The 17,817-nt window shown below is 37.0% G+C and overlaps 2 protein-coding genes and 1 non-coding gene across 3 annotated transcripts; 1 reads left to right on the top strand and 2 right to left on the bottom strand.

The window, feature by feature from the left end:
• Positions 1-457: 457 nt before the first annotated feature.
• On the bottom strand, positions 458-2,484 carry LOC132181343 (peroxidase P7-like). The gene is made up of 3 exons (XM_059594523.1): positions 1,968-2,484; positions 1,673-1,864; positions 458-1,166 (listed from the first exon to the last, which is right to left on the bottom strand). The coding sequence occupies exons 1-3, from the start codon at positions 2,178-2,180 to the stop codon at positions 615-617; spliced, it is 957 nt and encodes a 318-aa protein (XP_059450506.1). The 5' UTR covers positions 2,181-2,484; the 3' UTR covers positions 458-614.
• A 1,533-nt stretch (positions 2,485-4,017) lies between these two features.
• Positions 4,018-4,108, top strand: LOC132183520 (small nucleolar RNA snoR114). The gene has a single exon (XR_009440478.1). It is a non-coding gene; the product is annotated as a small nucleolar RNA snoR114 (small nucleolar RNA).
• Positions 4,109-6,951: 2,843 nt separating this feature from the next.
• LOC132182724 (probable serine/threonine-protein kinase PBL7) lies at positions 6,952-17,425 on the bottom strand. Its single transcript, XM_059596048.1, has 6 exons — positions 17,169-17,425; positions 9,772-10,001; positions 9,399-9,534; positions 8,062-8,320; positions 7,764-7,896; positions 6,952-7,576 (listed from the first exon to the last, which is right to left on the bottom strand). The coding sequence occupies exons 1-6, from the start codon at positions 17,311-17,313 to the stop codon at positions 7,298-7,300; spliced, it is 1,182 nt and encodes a 393-aa protein (XP_059452031.1). The 5' UTR covers positions 17,314-17,425; the 3' UTR covers positions 6,952-7,297.
• Positions 17,426-17,817: the final 392 nt, after the last annotated feature.

Genomic DNA, 17,817 nt, shown 5'->3' with positions numbered 1-17,817 from the left:
ACTACAATGATTATTCATGTCATATTAAAGTAAAATCGAAGGTGCGGTTCTTGAGATATTTCAAAAAAAAACAATTTAGTCCTTAGAGTCAAATTTTGTTTTAAATTTTTTTTTATTCGCTCATTGTTTTTACTTTAACACGACATGAAGCAATTTGTAATTTAGGCCAACTATAATGACTAATTAATTATTTCTTAAAAATATATATATATATATATATATATATATATATATATATATATATATATATTTATTCGCCCATTGGTTTGTTTTTTGTATTTTTCACTGATGTTTTTTTTTATTTTTTTACAATTATTTTATTATTTTATTTGTTAAAAGAATAGAGGTATTATAGGAATTTTAAAAAATAATTGGCCTTTTTTATACATTTTGGTAATTTAAGAGACTACTTTAATATTTTTTGAATATTAAGAAAGTATATTGCAAACAACTGATAGTTTGTGGGACTTTTTCCCAAAAACTCCATATTACATGGGGTTGCCTTTTTTTCGGCCCAACAATTACAAATACCAAAATTAATAGTATTAAAATCCCGTCCATTATGGACCGACCAAGCTAGCTAGACCTTAATTATTAAAAGGTGATGATCAGGATCAGTTAACCACCCTGCAATTCCCTCTAATCTCCCCGTCAGTCCCGGTGAGCGGGGTAATTTTGCTCATCTTCAGCATCGCAGCAGCAAAGTCAAAAGCAAAAGCTGCAACGTTATTACTATAGGTCCTAACCAGAGCATCCTGGGAGCCTGCATTGAAAAGCTCTTGGTCCGAATGAAGAAGCCCGCGTTTACCCACAAGGTCCCTGTAATAGCTGTTGTCGAACCGGTTGGAAGTCCGCGAGTCAAGCGGGGCCAAATTATCGTCACCGCCGGAAGCCGGACAGCTGGCCCTTCGGGTCGTGGCAAAGTTTGGGTCAATGTTGGTTTCGTTGTATATGTGGGTCCGGAATGTGGTGCATCGGGCTAGGCCTATCGTGTGGCCACCAGAGAGCGCGGTCATGTCGCGGGCATTTAGCCCTTTGGCCGCGAATTTAGAGATGAGGATTCCAAGGTCGGCAAACGGAGACGGAAGTTGGTCGTTGGCTGCGCTCTGGCTAGCTGTCCTGGCGTCTCTCCGCCCCAGTGGCACTGTCCACGAGGGTCCTCCCAGCTAAAAGTAAAATGCAAATTAAAATAAATATATTAATTAATTTGTTATTGAATATTATAATTAAACACCCTTATTTTATGATCCGTTTGAATTTTCGGTTTCAAAAAGTATGATTTTAAAATGTGTGATTTTAAAAACTGAAGTTAAATTTGGCCTTTAAAATTACATTTAGCTTTTTAAATTCTGCGTCCTTATTTATGATTTGAAAATATAAATTTTTTACAATTTCAAATCGCAATTTTTTAAAAACATAATCTCAAATATTTAATTTTCTACAATTTTTATTTATGAAATTGCAATACTAAACGCAATCTAATATTAAAAAAAATAAGTAGCTCACATAAAAATTTGACGGTTTATAAAAACGTTCATGAGTGTTAAGTGTTACCGGGCTTTATAAATAATTTTAAGAATATTTCAACAAAATTAACTGATTCTTTTAAAATAATATAACACAGATGTGACTGAATAAGAAGGAGAATTAATTAAGTGGGTAGTAATTATACCAAGACGACTCCATCTCTTGCTGCAAGTGCTAAAATGTCGGCACAAGAAACAGTAGCATTGCAGGCAGCTTCGACACGAGTTTTAATGGCGTCGATAACTTCGAAACCCCGGGCTGAATTTCTATTGGGGAAAGCATTCTTTTCGCCTGTGAAGGAGGGCGTGTCATCCAGTAGAAGTGATGCATCGCAGCCCTGCAAAATGAGAATATATATTAATTTCCTCGTTAATATATGCATGTATGTATAATTTATAAATAAGAAAGGAAGCCATGAAATTAATGGGATTTGTCCGTACGTTAACAAAGCAGTCATGGAAGAACAAGCGAAGAATAGAGGCACCAAGACGTGGCTCCCTAATCACAGCTTGCCTCATGGCGTCTCGCACGATGATTTGAAGTCTAGGGCAACGGGCTCCATAGAAGTTGGGAGAAAGTTGTGCATTGGCGCCCAAGCCGCAGCCTAAAACAGAGAGGACACAAAAGATTGTAACAAACAAGTGAGTGTCCATGGTGATGGAAGTGATCGATATTATTGATATAGCTTTGGTCGAGGTTTCCTCTATTTATACACAAACTCAGAAGTGCATGGAGATTGGAAAGATTCTTTGCATGTGAAAGAGTTTCAAACTTTGCTGCTCAAACGCGGCTTTGGTAGCTTGCTTGATTGGAATCATCACCTTCTAATTAAACGTGAAGGAAGAAAGTCTTCCACCGATCGATGGGTACAAGTCAACTTCTTTCACATTTTAATTAATATGCATGCAAAAATACACATCAAGGTGGAGCGAGGGAGAAGACTTTGTGAACCATCGATCCTCCAATCTATCTACCTTTCATTTTCCCCACTAATTAGGCCTTCCATTCTTGTCTATATATTTATATATTTTTTTTAATTTAATTAATCATTGCAAGACATAATAGTGAAAAGAGGGGTCCCGCTGAAATTTGGATTGCACATGCAGTATGGTTACTCATCACCATTTGAAATGAATAGCAAGTTAAAAAAAGCTTATTATATTCTTTTCCTCTTTAACCGTTGTTGATCTTTTCTTGGGTAAGTTTGCTAGCTAAGAGCTTGACGTTTTCATAGCTTTCTTTTTTTTCCCTATCAGCTGGACGCCTATTCTCGTGATGTATTCACGGGGAGAAGACTTTCATTTCTTCGGGATTCTTTGTAAAAGGGGAAAAAAAAATTAAAGAAATGCTTTGTTAGAACAGTTTTCTTCATTGTGGATGTGCGTTCTTCAGAATCTTCAATACGTCGTCGTTGTGCACTCCAAATCACTACAACTGACGGCTCAAAGTACATTCACCGGGGAGACACTAGTATCAGACAAGGTTAAACAACAAGCTGTCATAAGGCTTTGACTAAATTTTCGTTACCAAAGTACCTTGGCTAAGGGAATTGGGGGTAACTGTTGGGCATAAATTTACACTGCGAACCCACCAAATTCTGGGCCCAATGGCCAAGAATAGGCTCACAAAGATATTAATTAATAAGTAAGGGCTATTAATTAATAAGAAGATATATTCTAATTAGGATAATGTTGGAATGAAAAAGTCCTACTCAAAGTCTACAAAGAAATAGGAACTCAAATCTAACTCAACCATGGACTCGCAACACAACTCAAAAAAGAAGAGTTAGTTCAAGTCTACTTCAACTACTCAAATTTATAAATAAGCCCCTACCACAAGGTACAAAAACATCTTCTAATACCTTTTGAATATTCTCTCTCAGGACTCAATAAATATTGAAGACCCCGAAAAAAACGCATCCACCGCGTTGAAAATCGTTTTAACATGCTTGAATAATAATAATAATAAATAATTAAATACATTTATTTATTCTTTCTATGAAGTTAAAGTTGGGAAATATTAGTTGGTTTAATTTGTAGAAGCGGAAAGTCATAGACACAATGATAACTTGTAGGAGTTGTGATGATGAGGTTGGATAAGGCTAGAAGGAGGGTTCTTCTTTCCCTCTTTCTTGTGCTGAGTTGGATGGATGAGGTGTCGGTCCTAATTGATATGACCACAGTTGTCGTTGTTTTATCCACATATATGTATGTAAGTATAGATATAGTAGATACCAAGACTTTTTAAGTACCTCCATTTTACTCCGCGTGAACTTTAAAAATGATGAGTCTTCCACCAATGCATAAGAGACAAAGTGCTTTAATGCATTTAGTCTTTTGGGTAATGAATTTTGGCCAACTTCTGCTCCATAATGATATTAAATGATACCAGCACTTGAAACTCAACAAGTACCATTGGTCTAGTGGTAGAATAGTACCCTGCCGCCACGGTAGAGACCCAGGTTCGATTCCCGGATGGTGCACTCTTTCTGAGCTGTGAAGAACTTTGCGTTGGATGTGATGATTAGGGTCTATCACCCACTGGTCTGACTCTTTAGACGAAATATAATGCATCTGAGCTCATTTTTTTTTTTTATCCTGTCAGATAATTTTTTAATTTTTATTTTTATCCTGTCAGAGTGAATTTGAGGTGTCGTTCTAAAAAATTGTTCAATTAGTTGGAGACCACGCCTTATAAAATAGAGGTCATTACTTCGAATTTCAAGTCTCCTCTTATACACATAAAAATAAAAAAAATAAAAAAAAATCTGAGGTGTCGCGTAAACGTTTACCAGCACATGGAGCCTCCACCATCACAATGAATCACTAATAATTATGATGTGATTATTAGAATAATGAATAAAATTTAGGGAAAATCGATTTTATTCTTTTAAATATTTATACATTATTTTGATTTATGAGAAATTTCACAAAATTTTTCTGAACTTTCATGTGTTTTGAAAGTACTTATGAAATTTAAAAACTTCTCAATTAAGGGTATAAAGCTTTTAATTTCTTTAAATTATCTAATTCTGTTATAATTTTTTCATTAAATCTTTGTCAAAGTTCCTAAAATACCTATTTTTTATTATAAGAAAATAAATAAAAAATTGTAAAGATTCAAGTGTTTAATTTTTTTTTTTCATATATAAAAAAAATCTTTGCAACGTCTTCGTAATTTGATTTTTAATTAAAAACACATGAATATTTTGGGCACTTCGACAAAAACTAATAAAAAATCTTAACTGAATGTGGTAATTGAAAAAAATTGAAAATTCAATACTCTTAATTGAAAGTTTTTAAACTTCAAGGGTAGTGTCAAAACGACTAAAAGTTAAGGGGAGTTTTCTGAAATTTCTCCTTCAATTTATTCTCTGAATACTCAATTTCAATAATTAAATTCTTAATTTTTTTTTTCTTCGAGCATACACATAATGTGTCAAAATGATAGTCACAACATTAATTAATTGGTCTAACGTGAGACATCATTGATTAATTAAACGATAGTTTCACAAATATTCAATTTGAAATCAAAGACAAACTTAAAATTTAAAATTAAAATGAGTAGAAAACTTATGAAAATGAACATTGGTCTCAAATAGGACCACCAATAACGTGCTACAATCAAGTTTGTTTAGTGTAGGTGGTGAGTAGGAAGGCATAATGCGGACAATATTAATATGTAATTGTAGGATATACAATAAGTCAAATGTTTAAAGAGAAATGCTAAAGGCCCAACTTTTTTGCCCAACAAAAGTCCAACTTTTACCCTTTATTTTTTTTCTAAAAAAAACAAAATGAAAAATGGAAAAAATGTCTGAATCAACCCTATATATTTTTGGCCTTTCTTTTATTTAATATTTTTTAAAAAATGAAAAATAGTATTTTTCTTCATAATAATGACATTTTCTTGAAAAAAATGACATTATTATGAAAAAATACCAATTTTCATTTTTTAAAAAATACCAAATGAAAGAAAGACAAAAAATAGATAGGGTTGCTTCAAACATTTTTTCCATTTTTTATTTTATTTTATTTTTTAAAAATAAATAAGGCAAAAGTTGGACTTTTGTTGGGCAAAAAAGTTGGGTCCCTATCATTCCTCATGTTTAAAAGGGGGGGAATGAGTCAAAGAGTCAAAAACCATGAGCTATTTATTATTACGAGTGGTTTTTCGAGGTTTCTCAACCCCACCTCCCCCTTTTGCTTCGTTTACTTCAACTTTGGCTTTAAATGGGCGGTGCCGACTGCATTTTTGTTCTCAAATTCTTAATTAGTCATCATCTTTAATTTTTAAATAAATAAAAAAATCCACATATTTTTTATTTATTTTTTATATTTTCAAGAAATAGTTCAATTAGTTGAGACCACACATAATGAAGTAGATGTCACTAGTTCGAATCCTTCTTCTTATACGAACATGTAAAAAAAAAAATACACTGTCTTAAGAATTAAGACAAGGGCTTGGAAGACTATTGACCATGTCTTTTTCAAAATTTGTTAATTTATCTTTATATTTTAGAAATACTTTTGGACTTTGGCACAACCTATATATATTCTCAAATTTTTTTCCTCAAAAATTGGGTTTCAAGTGAAAAAAATGTTAAGCTTAGATACAAATTTTATAAAATGATGTGACACAATATGATTAGGTTTCTCAAAATTTGAATTTATCTTCTTCAAATTATGTTGTGTCATATCATTTTGTAAAAGTTTTCTTTTTAAAACTTTTTGTAAGCCTAGCATTCCATTTTCAAGTGATATATCACTATTTTATGAGATAGTGACATTTTTCAAAATAATAGATCTTATTCATGATGACATATTATTTGTGAACAAACTTTTTGATAAAAAAAAAATTGGTAAGCATAACACTTCTCTATATATATTAGTTACTAGTTGTTTAGAGTTTAGATCGACACTTCACAAAGAACTACTAAAATTCTTATAGGCTTTGAGGAAAAGATATTTATGTTTGAGAAATGCTACATGGACTTTTAAGTGCTCACTTCCTGATGTAAGATTAAAAATCACTATTGAATCTAAAATCGGAGAACGATTCATCCAGAATCCAATAGTATTTCAATGCCACGTTAGGAAATGCACACTTGGAAGTGCATTTAACATTTAACTTGAGGGAAATGCTACACGAGCCACACACTCCCATCTGCTTACTCTCTTTTTGCAAATGCTAAGGTAAGGGAAATGCAAAGCATCTATTGGTTACCCACTATCGTTTTTGGTCCATGGGTTATGAAGTAATCTACAAAATTTAGGGAAACAAGTCCGAGAAAGCTTGAAGTAGGGGTTTTTTTTTTTTTTTTTTCTTCATACTAAGAGATGGTCAAAATTACAAGGCTTTATCTACTCTATTGTCCTGGATATGGTTCAAATGTCAAACAATATGAATAGATAAGACACGAGCACAGGGTAACCCCACCATCAGTCATCACCATCATCATTGTAACAATGTATGTGGGTAGCCTTTGCATTCCACAACTAGTCTAGCATTTGATGGAACATTCACAAGGTAGAAGCCTATAGATGAAGGGTTTGCTGGAGAAAAAATTTGAAGAGTAGATTCTTTAACAGGTGCAGCCTCCGAGTTCAAAGCGGGTCGTCTCAATCATCGAATTTCTCAATACAAGCACTATACCTAACATTACAGCAAACCACCAACTTACTTTTATTTATAAATGGGCATGTAAATCTAAAGTCAGTTTGGGAAGCACATGGAGATTGTTTATATTAATTAGGGTTTTTAGCTAGTTTCATAAACTTGCTTCACTAAAATCATGTGCTGTGGGTGTTGGAGACTTAACATGGAAACTAGAGCAGCTGCCGACCCTTGATGTTGGCCTGTGAGTTTTCATCAGTGGAACCAGTGATTGCACAACATCTGCCATCAGTGGTCTGTAATCTGCCTCTGGTTGCACACACATTGTAGCAATTGCTGCTACCTGAATAACCTCCTTCATTGAGTACTGACCCTCCAGAGCAGGATCCATAATCTCTACAACCTTGTCTCTGTCCGTCAGCCGGGGCAAAGCCTTTGCAAAAATCAGATACAAAGGGATACTTGTAAATTGGGGACAATTTCAATAATGATATATTAAAACAAAGAATAATGGAGAGAAAAGAAAAGAAAAAATTCTAGGGAGAGATGGCTAATCATCTCAACTTCAAATTCTGCTTATGGAGTATAGAATTAACTGAAGAGGATAGCTAGAAACCCACCCAAGATACAAGTACACCTTCCCCAGGAGGTCTCTTCATATCAACTGGAACTCTGCCTGTGAGCAACTCCAAAAGGACAACCCCATAACTATACACGTCTGATTTTGTTGTCAGATGCCCTGTTAAGGCATACCTGCATAATAAATGAAACCGATATTTAAAACTTGAAATAAATTACACTTTTTATATGATGTCAATATTTGAAAGTACAAGGGAAATTGCATAGAAATAAGAACAGTATGAACATAAAATTTCCCATGTTTATTATCATTGCAGATAGGAGATTACTGGTTCTTACTCAGGGGCAACATATCCTTGGGTGCCCAACACTCTGGTTGAAACATGTCCACCAGCTTTTTCAGATCCAAGCTTGGCCAATCCAAAATCAGAAACTTTGGCATGAAAATTTTTGTCTAATAGGATGTTGCTGCTCTTAAAATCTCTATGAATTACTGGGGGACTGACTTGTTCATGTAGATATTCTAAACCCTTTGCAGCTTCAAGAGCTATTCTTAATCGAGTTTCCCAGTCCAATTTTAAGGAGAGCACCTTAGTACCTGCACATTTAATTAACGGGTGAAATCCAAGAAAAAAACCACAAGATTGCCACGCACTCTAGCATTAAACCAGTAAACATCACAATGACCAGGAGAACCACAAGTATGCACAGCAGATGCAATGCCAAGTATATCATAATAATATCATTCCTCAAAAGTTCTGCATATAAATACAAGTCTTAATAAGAAAACTTCTGTTATCTTCTCATGTACTTGAGTAGAAGAAAACCTCCACTAATTGATCAAACACGTTTGTCATATACTATCTAAAAGAACAGAAAAGAACCTCACGAGTAGCAGTAACAATATCATAGCATATTGTGCATGACAAACAGACAGATTCAAAGAGCCACGCTTCCATGTTCTGGCTTAACAACTTGCATCCTGATCAAACGTGTAAACACACGACTACCGACAATGACATGTCATACAATTCAAGAGAACTAATTAGCAAGTCAAAAGAGTAGAAGTCTAGCCTGAGGAGTTCAGGAATTTAAAATGTCTAGACTCATACACAATATAAATAGGGCATTCCCCTTTCATTTCTTTGGTTCTTTTTTTTCTTAAATATCATTACTATGTCTTCTTGATTAATGCAAGCGACAAAGACAAGTAGAGCAAAATTCAAGAGACATGCCTCTTATAATGTTAAGTTCCTGAGATCTCAAGTGAAAAGTTGCTAATGAAATTCCAGCCATGTGATGTGAATTACAGAGGGTTGGCATTCTCTTCCCATTTTGGATTTGAATGTCTCAACCCATGAAAATGGACCAAGAGTCTATTTGGGATTGCGTTAATGAGCTTAAAAATTACTTTTAATATCTAAAATGTTGTGCCAACCAAAAAAGCTGGTCTGTTTGATAAAAAACTCCAAAAGTATTTCTTTAACTTTTTTACTCTTTAGAAGAAACCAAAGGTACATTTGGGAAAAGCTTAAAAATGAAGTTTTTTTTCTAAAAAACTCTTTTTGACTTTAAAAGTTCTATTTTCCAACGAAATCTCAAACATGCTCTAAGGCTTCACCATCCAATATATAAATGTTGAAACTATCAAGATGTTAAAAGAAATTAGTACTTACTGCTGACGGGATACAAATGTTCCTGCAGACCACCATTTACCATGAATTCATACACCAGCAATTTGTGATTATTATCTGAGCAATACCCAAGCAATGCCAACAAATAAGGAGAACGCAGCCGGCCTAGCAATTCCACCTATGGAAGAATAGAATCATAAAAAAAATAATAACCAATTCAATGCAAACCCCAGATTGAAAAGCCAAAAGAACTCATCGTGCTCCAATTGATTACTGAGAATTCAAATGAATAAAAACCGAAATTTAAATGGAAAAAGTAGCAAAACTTAAATCTTTGACATCCAGCCTCCTCTTCCCTTTGTTACTTCAGGAACCAAACAAAGCCAAAGAGAGCAAATGTATAACAAGATCAAACCTCTACTTTAAATTCCTCTTCTCCTTGCTTTCCTGCCTGATCCATCAACTTGATAGCAACTTTCCTCCCATCACTGAGCACCCCTCGGTACACCAACCCGAACCCACCATGCCCAACCACATTTGACTTGCTAAAACCACTGGTTGCGGAATGTAGCTGTTTGAAAGCGAACACCTGAAGTCCATTCTCAGCCACAAGTTGCAGATTAACATTGTCCTCATGATCAGCCCCTTCAAGGAGAAACAAATCAACCACAAGTTATCAAGTAACCCACCATCAATTTGCTGATAAGAACTACAAAAAGAAAAGAGATTAGAAATTAAATGATTGAACTCGGACTAGTAATCATTTCAGACTAGAGAAATGTTGTTTAAGACCCTAACTTCTATTATATTTGTTGGTGAATGGACCCTATGGAGTGGCAGACCCCCCAAGCGAATGAAAGTACATTGGAGTGATATACTTTATACCTCCTCATCAATAAACTACTATCATCATCGCCCATAGGCGTAGACAATCTAATCAAACCACATATATTGCCACATCTTGTGTGATTGATCTTGTCTATTGATCTTTCTCTCTTTTTCATTTTCTTTGCTTGTGTGTTCATCATGGGGATTGCTGATTTTGGTGCTTTCCCACCAAGAAAAACTAATTGGCTTGGTTTAGGACCAAGGGTACAGTTTTTGGAAACCTGTTATGTGCCTAGTGGGAAGCTGCGGGGATAAGTTCCTCCAGAGAATTCAAGGCAACTCAAAATAATTAGCTCAAGTTATTTTTTAGGACTAGGACTGAATGTCTTAGAGATAATAAGTTATCTTTTTTTTTTTGATAACGTAGGAGAACTTTACTCAAATTAATTGCACGTTGCAAACGCATACTGTACAACAATCCTCACCGTTAATCAAACTCCTACGGGTAACTGACCCCACCCGCCAGAACCAGTTACCAGGTAATCCAGGAGCTTTCAACCTTGACGGGCTAAGCAGTTTATCCTCATGCCCAAGAGGTAGAGATAATAAGTTATCATTAATGATAACATTAGAATTAGTTTATTCCAGTTAGTCTTTTGTTTCCACTATGCATTGTAAATTCTTTTGAAAGACATTGAGTTAAATGGAGAGATATTGATGAATTCATTTTTATCAAACGCTTACGTTTGTTGGGAAGCTTAGGGTTCTTCAAACAACCTTAAAGTAATAAGGCGTAGGATTCTTCGAATTATCCTATAGATTTGTCACATGAGCACGTAACAAATAGTATCAATGCCATGTTTGTTAGAGTCACGTTTTGAACGTCTGGAGTATGAAATGGGCTCATTGATCTTGGGTTAAGAGCAGTTGATTATGGATTCTCACTATAATTTCTTGGCTGGATCAACTTATTGCAGAGCATAGTGGTAAGTTTGGAGAAAAAATTGAATTTCTAGCAGGCAAGATCAATACCATTTTGATGAATGATGACGACAACGGTGGTGAAAATGAGAAAGAGGAGGATAATGGAAATGGCAAGCCTATGGAAATGGTGATTGGAAAAGAGGTGGTGGTAAGAGTGGTTCTCTTCCAGCAAACCAGATTCAAGTACTTTGGATGGATGAAACTGAGTTGACTGAGAATGTTAATGATGTAACAATTCTTGATCGCAGATTCTTACATGGGGATTTTGTTGCTGCTACTTCGGATCCAACTGGGCAAGTAGGTCTTGTGGTGGATGTGAATATCTCTGTTGATTTGGTAGCCCATAAAAGATCTATTGTGAAAGATGTTTCATCCTAAAACTTAAAATGCATAAGGGATTTCACTTGGGTGACTATGTGGTCCTTAGATACATAAATTCTGACCCGGAAGAAAGTGGAAAGAATTCTAGAAAAAACTCAGCGTTGTCAATTCCCTTATCCAGGAGTAAGAGAAAAAAAAAAAAGCATCGGTATACTAATGTGGAAAAATTCAAGATGCAATTTTTCACCCTTGAGGACAACGGTTTTTTTTAGGGAGGAATATTATGTGCCTAGTGGGAAGCTATGGGGATAAGTCTCTACAAAGAATTTGAAGGCAACTCAATGTAGTTAGCTCAAGTTATTTTGTAGGATTAGGATTGAATGTGTTAGAGATAACAAGGTATTATTATTGATGACGTTAGAAGTGGTTTATTTGGTCTTTTATTTCCACTATGCATACAAGTTCTTTTTAAGGATACCAAGTTAAATGGTGAAATATTGATGAATTAATTTTTATCAAGCATTTATGCCTAAGATTCCTCATATTATCCTATAGATCTGTTACGTGGATACATAGCAAAACCTAACAGAATAAAGCATATAATTCATGTATAGTTTCTTTTCCTCGCTCTCGATTATGAATTCTTGAAGCCATAACCAAATCCAATTTGATGATGTTGAAATCTACACAAACAATTCTATGCCGAGGAAAACTTGAAATCACTGATAAACTTCCTTAGAGGCCTCCCATGGTGAGCTGGCACGAGATACCTTTGATGCTTAAGTCAGTTGATAGCTTTGTCAAAATCCTTCTCAAGGAGGAGTTCTTGCATAAATGTGTGTTCACTTGAATGAATGAGTGAAAAACTTACCTCTTTTGATCCAATTTCTGTTTGGTCGAAGATAGGATCTAGTTTGGTTCTTTTGTAGCCATGGAAGGCAGATCTAGGCCTCGGCTAGTCAACACCTGCAATGGGCCGCCCAAACCAAGCCTAAAGAGGTAAAATCCCAATGTATCAGTTTCTCCCCATTCTTGCAGTTGATCAGAGTCATTGGTCGATAGCCAAGAAATGAAAGTTGTTAGTTCTTGTGTTGGTTTAATTCAGTTCCAAAATGCAGAGACTACTGTTCACGGCTTAAACACTAATATAGAATGCTCAGAATCTAATCTCTACCGTTCATAATGTAGATTCATGTGTTATGAACGTCCCTGCAAAATTTCAACTTAATTGGACCACAAACGCGCATCGATCGGAGCTGTTAATCAAGACTGGACAAGTTGGGTCCGGACAGGCCTTCCCCGTGTCCGGACCGCAATTCCAGAAACCTTATTTTTGCTCCGCAAGGCCGTGTCCGGACAACCCATTAACCTGTCCGGACACCCCATACCTATTATGCCCAAAAACATGTTTTTAGTGGGCCTAGGTCTAGGGTTTGATGTACTGATATATATACATCATTATTGAAGAGAGAGGCATGAATTTTCACCACTAGAGAGTTCGTGTGAGGCTGTGCTTGAGTGATTATTTTGTTGTGAGCCAAATTGATTCATCTTAGAAGATTTTTGTAAGTTTTGATTGTGTGCTTAATTGAAGTTTATCGGAAGGGTCTGATAAAGGAGAATCACATTGAAGAAGATTGTGAGCAAGGAGACAAGTTGGAGGCTTGTCGATCTTATAGAGTCAAGGTCTTGCAAAGGGTTGTAAGTGTTCCTAGTGTCTGTAATCTCTAGATAATCTTTTGATAGTGATTTCCTGGGTTTGGCTGCCTCGGAGAGGTTTTACTTTTAGAACGTTTTTTAAAAGGTTTCCTCTTCGTCACCAAAATCTGTGTGTGATTGTTTATATTTTGGTGATTGTTTGCTTTAATAAATATCTGTTAATTCTGCATAAAATTGTGATATTTATCTGTTTAGAGTTTTTCAAAAGTATTTTAATTGTAGCGGCTCCAAATTGGGATTAAAGGCGTCGTCTTAAATGCGAAGGACATTCAATGGACGTCAGGGCCAATGAGTTACACGCATGCACACATGCTTCCCTTCCAAGAAACGTGGGAAAATATAGGTGGCGGTTACTTTTAAAATTGGGAGCTGTTGGGCTAATACCCTGACACCTTTTTAAGGTCGTGCAAAGAGGCCTTTCTATTTCTTCTTTTTCACGCTTCTCGTTCTCTTTGTCTTCCTCTTTTCACTCTCTCTGGGTTTCTCTTTGCTTTACCTTTCCTTTCCTTTTTTTTTTCCTAGAATTTTGAAAGATGGCTCGCAAGACTTGTGCTCCTACCGCCACGAACCTTGTTCCTCCTCACTTGGTCGTGTTCGAGGGAGAGCATTGGCGTTCCCTCTTTAGGGAGGACGATTTGAGGGACTTCCATTCGAATAACTCTATGGCGTTGCATGCTCCCTGCAAGGACAAAGGAGCGGTTGTTTTTGTCGGCTCTAACAAAGTATGCTTCCACCTAGAAACCCTGAATGCTAGGTGGAGGTTCCCAATCCCTATAGCAATACGAGCCATCTTGGCCCATCTGCACTTGACTCTGCTCAGATTTTGTGGAACTAGAGGATTCTCCTAGCCTATGTAGTTTTGTGGCTGATGATCCTCAAGGGCCGCCCCAACATGACAGTCTGAGATTTTCTCTATTGTTATTGGCCGAACCCACAGGAGGCAGAGTCTAGGGCTTTCACTCGTGCAAGGCCAAGAGGAACTTGGTTGACTTGTCGAACCACATTAGCAAGAAGAGGCGGTTCGAAAATATTCTCTTCATTTCCGGTGACAGCTAAGAGTTATGAGAGTGGAACGAAAGCTTGTCGGTGAAATAGTAAAAATCAATTGCCAATGGGGTATTTCCGACGCGGACATGGCAACTAAGCCTGAATTGAACGATGAAGAGTTTCAGAGGGTGGAAACACTACTGGAATGGTCAATGTCCTAGGCCATTCATAACAAGAGGAATAACCACAAGCTTTACAACGCGGTGGTGAATTTGATTCACGTCGAGGAGTACTTGGTGTACCTTGAGACTTCCAAAGGCCAAAAGGCGATGGAGCCTCCAGCTAAGAAAGCGCTTCTCTGCGAGATCGTGGTTTTGAGGTCTATGGGGCCTTACAACAGCACTACTCAAAAGTTTCGAGATTTGGCTAGGCAACATCAGCTATTGCCGAGGGGAATGCTTGAGGGTGATTTGCGTTCGAAAAAGAATGCTCGATCCGACCAAAGGGTGACTTAGCTAGACAAGAGCCAACTAGTGGACTGTAGCTATTCCTTACGAATATTTGGGGAGAAGGCTGGCCAAAAGGTTCGTGATGTACTGAAGCTCGAGGTGCTTACTAGGGCTCAAAGGGGTGCCTCTTCCCCCACAACATGTGCAATGATTCCCGTCTTAAGGCTCCTTGCCCCCACACCCATTTCTTTTGTTCCTTTTGAAGGTGTGTTCTCTGCCCCTCTTGGTTTCGAGTTATTGCTGGCAAGGAACAAAGGGAGGGACCATCTGAGGCCCAGGTCTCTAAGCAAGCAAGCAAATCTCACCTAATCAAACAAATCTCACCTAGCGCAATAGCAAACTAGAAGAACAGGCTTTGAGGGATCTTGGTCCCTGTAGGAGTGCTCTAGAAGAGGAGCATTTGCTTGTGAGCACTTGAAGCGCTCGCCAGGAGGCCAAGCATAGATTTACCTAACTCCGGAAGAGGATGGAGTTCAATATCGGTTGGGCCTATGTGCCTAGTGATGTAGAGGCGCTCTAGACTCAGTTGAGGCAAGAGAGAGAAAAGGCCGAGTTTGCAACCAAACCAAGCGAGCATAATGCCAGGTTTGCTGAGTCCTTATAGGGGGATTTGACAAAGAGGGAGAAGGAGCTCAAGTTGGTCGTTACAAAGTCCGACAAGCAAAATAGACTACGAGTCGGCACGGGCAGATCTGAAAACCTCTAATTAACAATTGGAAAAGTTGAAAGTAGAGGTATGTGTCTCTCAGAACTCGGCTGAAGCTTGGAAGGGAGTACTCTGCAATGGCTGACACCAACTTAGGGGCCAAATGCATAGAGGCGGATGAGTTGGAAAAGGAGCTCAAGGCCGAGAGCCCTTGGTCTATTGAGCTAGAAAATGAGTTGAAAGACAATGGGGAGGCCAACGCCAAGCTCCGGGGGGAGCTCATCACTGAAGTAGAGAAGCATTCCTTCTGCAAAGAGGAGTCAGCTGTTCTGCGTCGTGATTTGGAAGGGACCCATGCCGAGCTGCGAGGCATGATGAACAATAATGAGGCCTATCTGGTCAATGCAGTGGTGGCCTTGGAGGACCTCATGATAGAGCGGGGTTAGTCTTCAGCCTTATGATTGCCGCTGGACCAAGTGAAGCTCATCATAGATTCTGCTTGGGCAGTGGGGCGAGTTTAGGGTGCTAAGGTTTTGAAAGAGGCTCGCACTAGCAAAGCAACCCAGCATCGAATTGTCGGGGTATGTGTCTCGGCTATTCAGCCATGATTCTGAGGTCATTTATCAGCTAGATGTGCTGGAGAGAGACTACTGGCACGACATTCTTCCTTTGGATGATGAAGCTTCTCCCAAGGAGGAAGAAGTCAGAGAGGTAGCTCTTTCTCCAAAAAAGATTGAAGTAGAAAAAGAATAGGATTAGTTTTAAATCAAACAAGTTTAAAATTACAAGAGCGTATAATCTCTAAGGTAAGAGAATTCCCTGAAAAAATAGAAGACAAAAAACAATTACAAAGTTTTTTAGGAATTCTTAATTATGGAAGAAATTTCATAAAAAATCTTTCTAAGAAAGAAACCCCTCTTTTTGAAAAATTGAAAAAGGATAAAGAATTCATTTGGACTAAGAAAGATTCAGACTTAATAAAACAAATAAAAAATGATTTAGAAGATTATCTTCATCATCATCAGAAACAAACAAAGTTGTTTCATAATTAAAATAAGTTAAGAGGTTTTCATATTCAAGATAAGTTGTTCTTATCTTTTCTATGATTTCATTTCGTTCTTGACAGAAAGTTGAGGATCTTTATAAAGTTGTCTCCAATAATCCAAATGGCTTGGTGAAACTCCTTCCGAGGGAGTAGGTGCTGCCAAACCAGAGGACACCTCTTTACAGCATTCTTGTCAGCTTGCAAGGGTATTCTTTGTCCTGGGACCTTGCTGCCGATGTTAGAGACATGTGTCAACTTGCATTCCTGAAGGAGGGTGAGGTTACCCCCATTCCTGAAGTTTTTCTTCGAGTTTTTTTTTTTCCTCTTAATTTTATCAGTATTCAACAACTGAAAATTAAAACAGTAATTTCCCACAATTTTCTCAGAAACCAAAATTTTAAAAGATGATCTTTTTTTTTCTTCTACAGTTTCCTAAGCAACCAAAGCAACACAGAGACAGACATTGGCCACTTGAATGCCAGAAAATGCAAGAAAGTTTTTCGACACTAATTTCTCCAAATCTTGGGGCACATGTTCTCAGCAACCATACTGAGGGTAAAGAAAAAGGAAAATGGGAAGCAGCAAAAGAACTCAAACATGCTCGAATTAAAAAAAAAAAAAAAAACAAAAAACCAACATTCTGTTTGGATACTGAGAAAATGTTAGAACATTTTCCAAAAGAAAAAAAGTAATTTGTTGTGCTCAGCTGGTAAATAACAGGGGAAGTTAAATAGGAAAAAAGGGTAGTGAATAGAAATGAGAATGTGGCTCACTTTGGAGGCGCTTGGAGACCTTGTTGCGAATGTAGCAGTAGTAGCTGAAGGCCACGAGCAAGGAGGACACGGCCACCGAAGCCACTACCACTATCAGCACCAGCACTATGCGCTCTTTCCTTCTGTACTCTTCATCTGCCTCCATTTCCCAATGTTTCTGTTACACCATAACAACAACACTAACCCTAACAAAAACGACTCATACACAGAGAGAGAGAGAGAGAGAGAGAGAGAGAGAGTGAGTGAGAGGGGCGGAAGAGGCAAATTTTTGAAGCTTAGGATTTAGGAAATATTTGTCTCTTTCTTTATTATTTTTTGGTTTTTTTTTTTATTTTTCATTTTTTGCTTTGTTTTCTGGCGCGGAGAATAATCATGGTGGGGACTTAGTGGGATTTTCCAGTGGAGTACACTACCCCTGATGTAAGTATTTCTGTTGCGCTTTTGTAATTACTTGTTGGAGGGCACGTGCGCTTTTGTAAGTATTTCTGCCTTGAATTCGGCTTACTTAAGTAGATAATGTAGTTTAATCAATAGTTAAGATTAAATTTTTTTAAATGTCTCTTTATTTTTTTACTCTTATTCAAAGTTTTTAAAAGTAAGTCAACTTTAAGATTTAATCTTTACTGTTAATTAAACTACAACATACATG

The sequence above is a fragment of the Corylus avellana genome, chromosome ca5 (assembly GCF_901000735.1).
Source record: "Corylus avellana chromosome ca5, CavTom2PMs-1.0".
NCBI lineage: Eukaryota > Viridiplantae > Streptophyta > Magnoliopsida > Fagales > Betulaceae > Corylus > Corylus avellana.
Note: the sequence above shows the minus strand (reverse complement) of the source record. Positions and strands in the feature narration are given on the sequence as shown.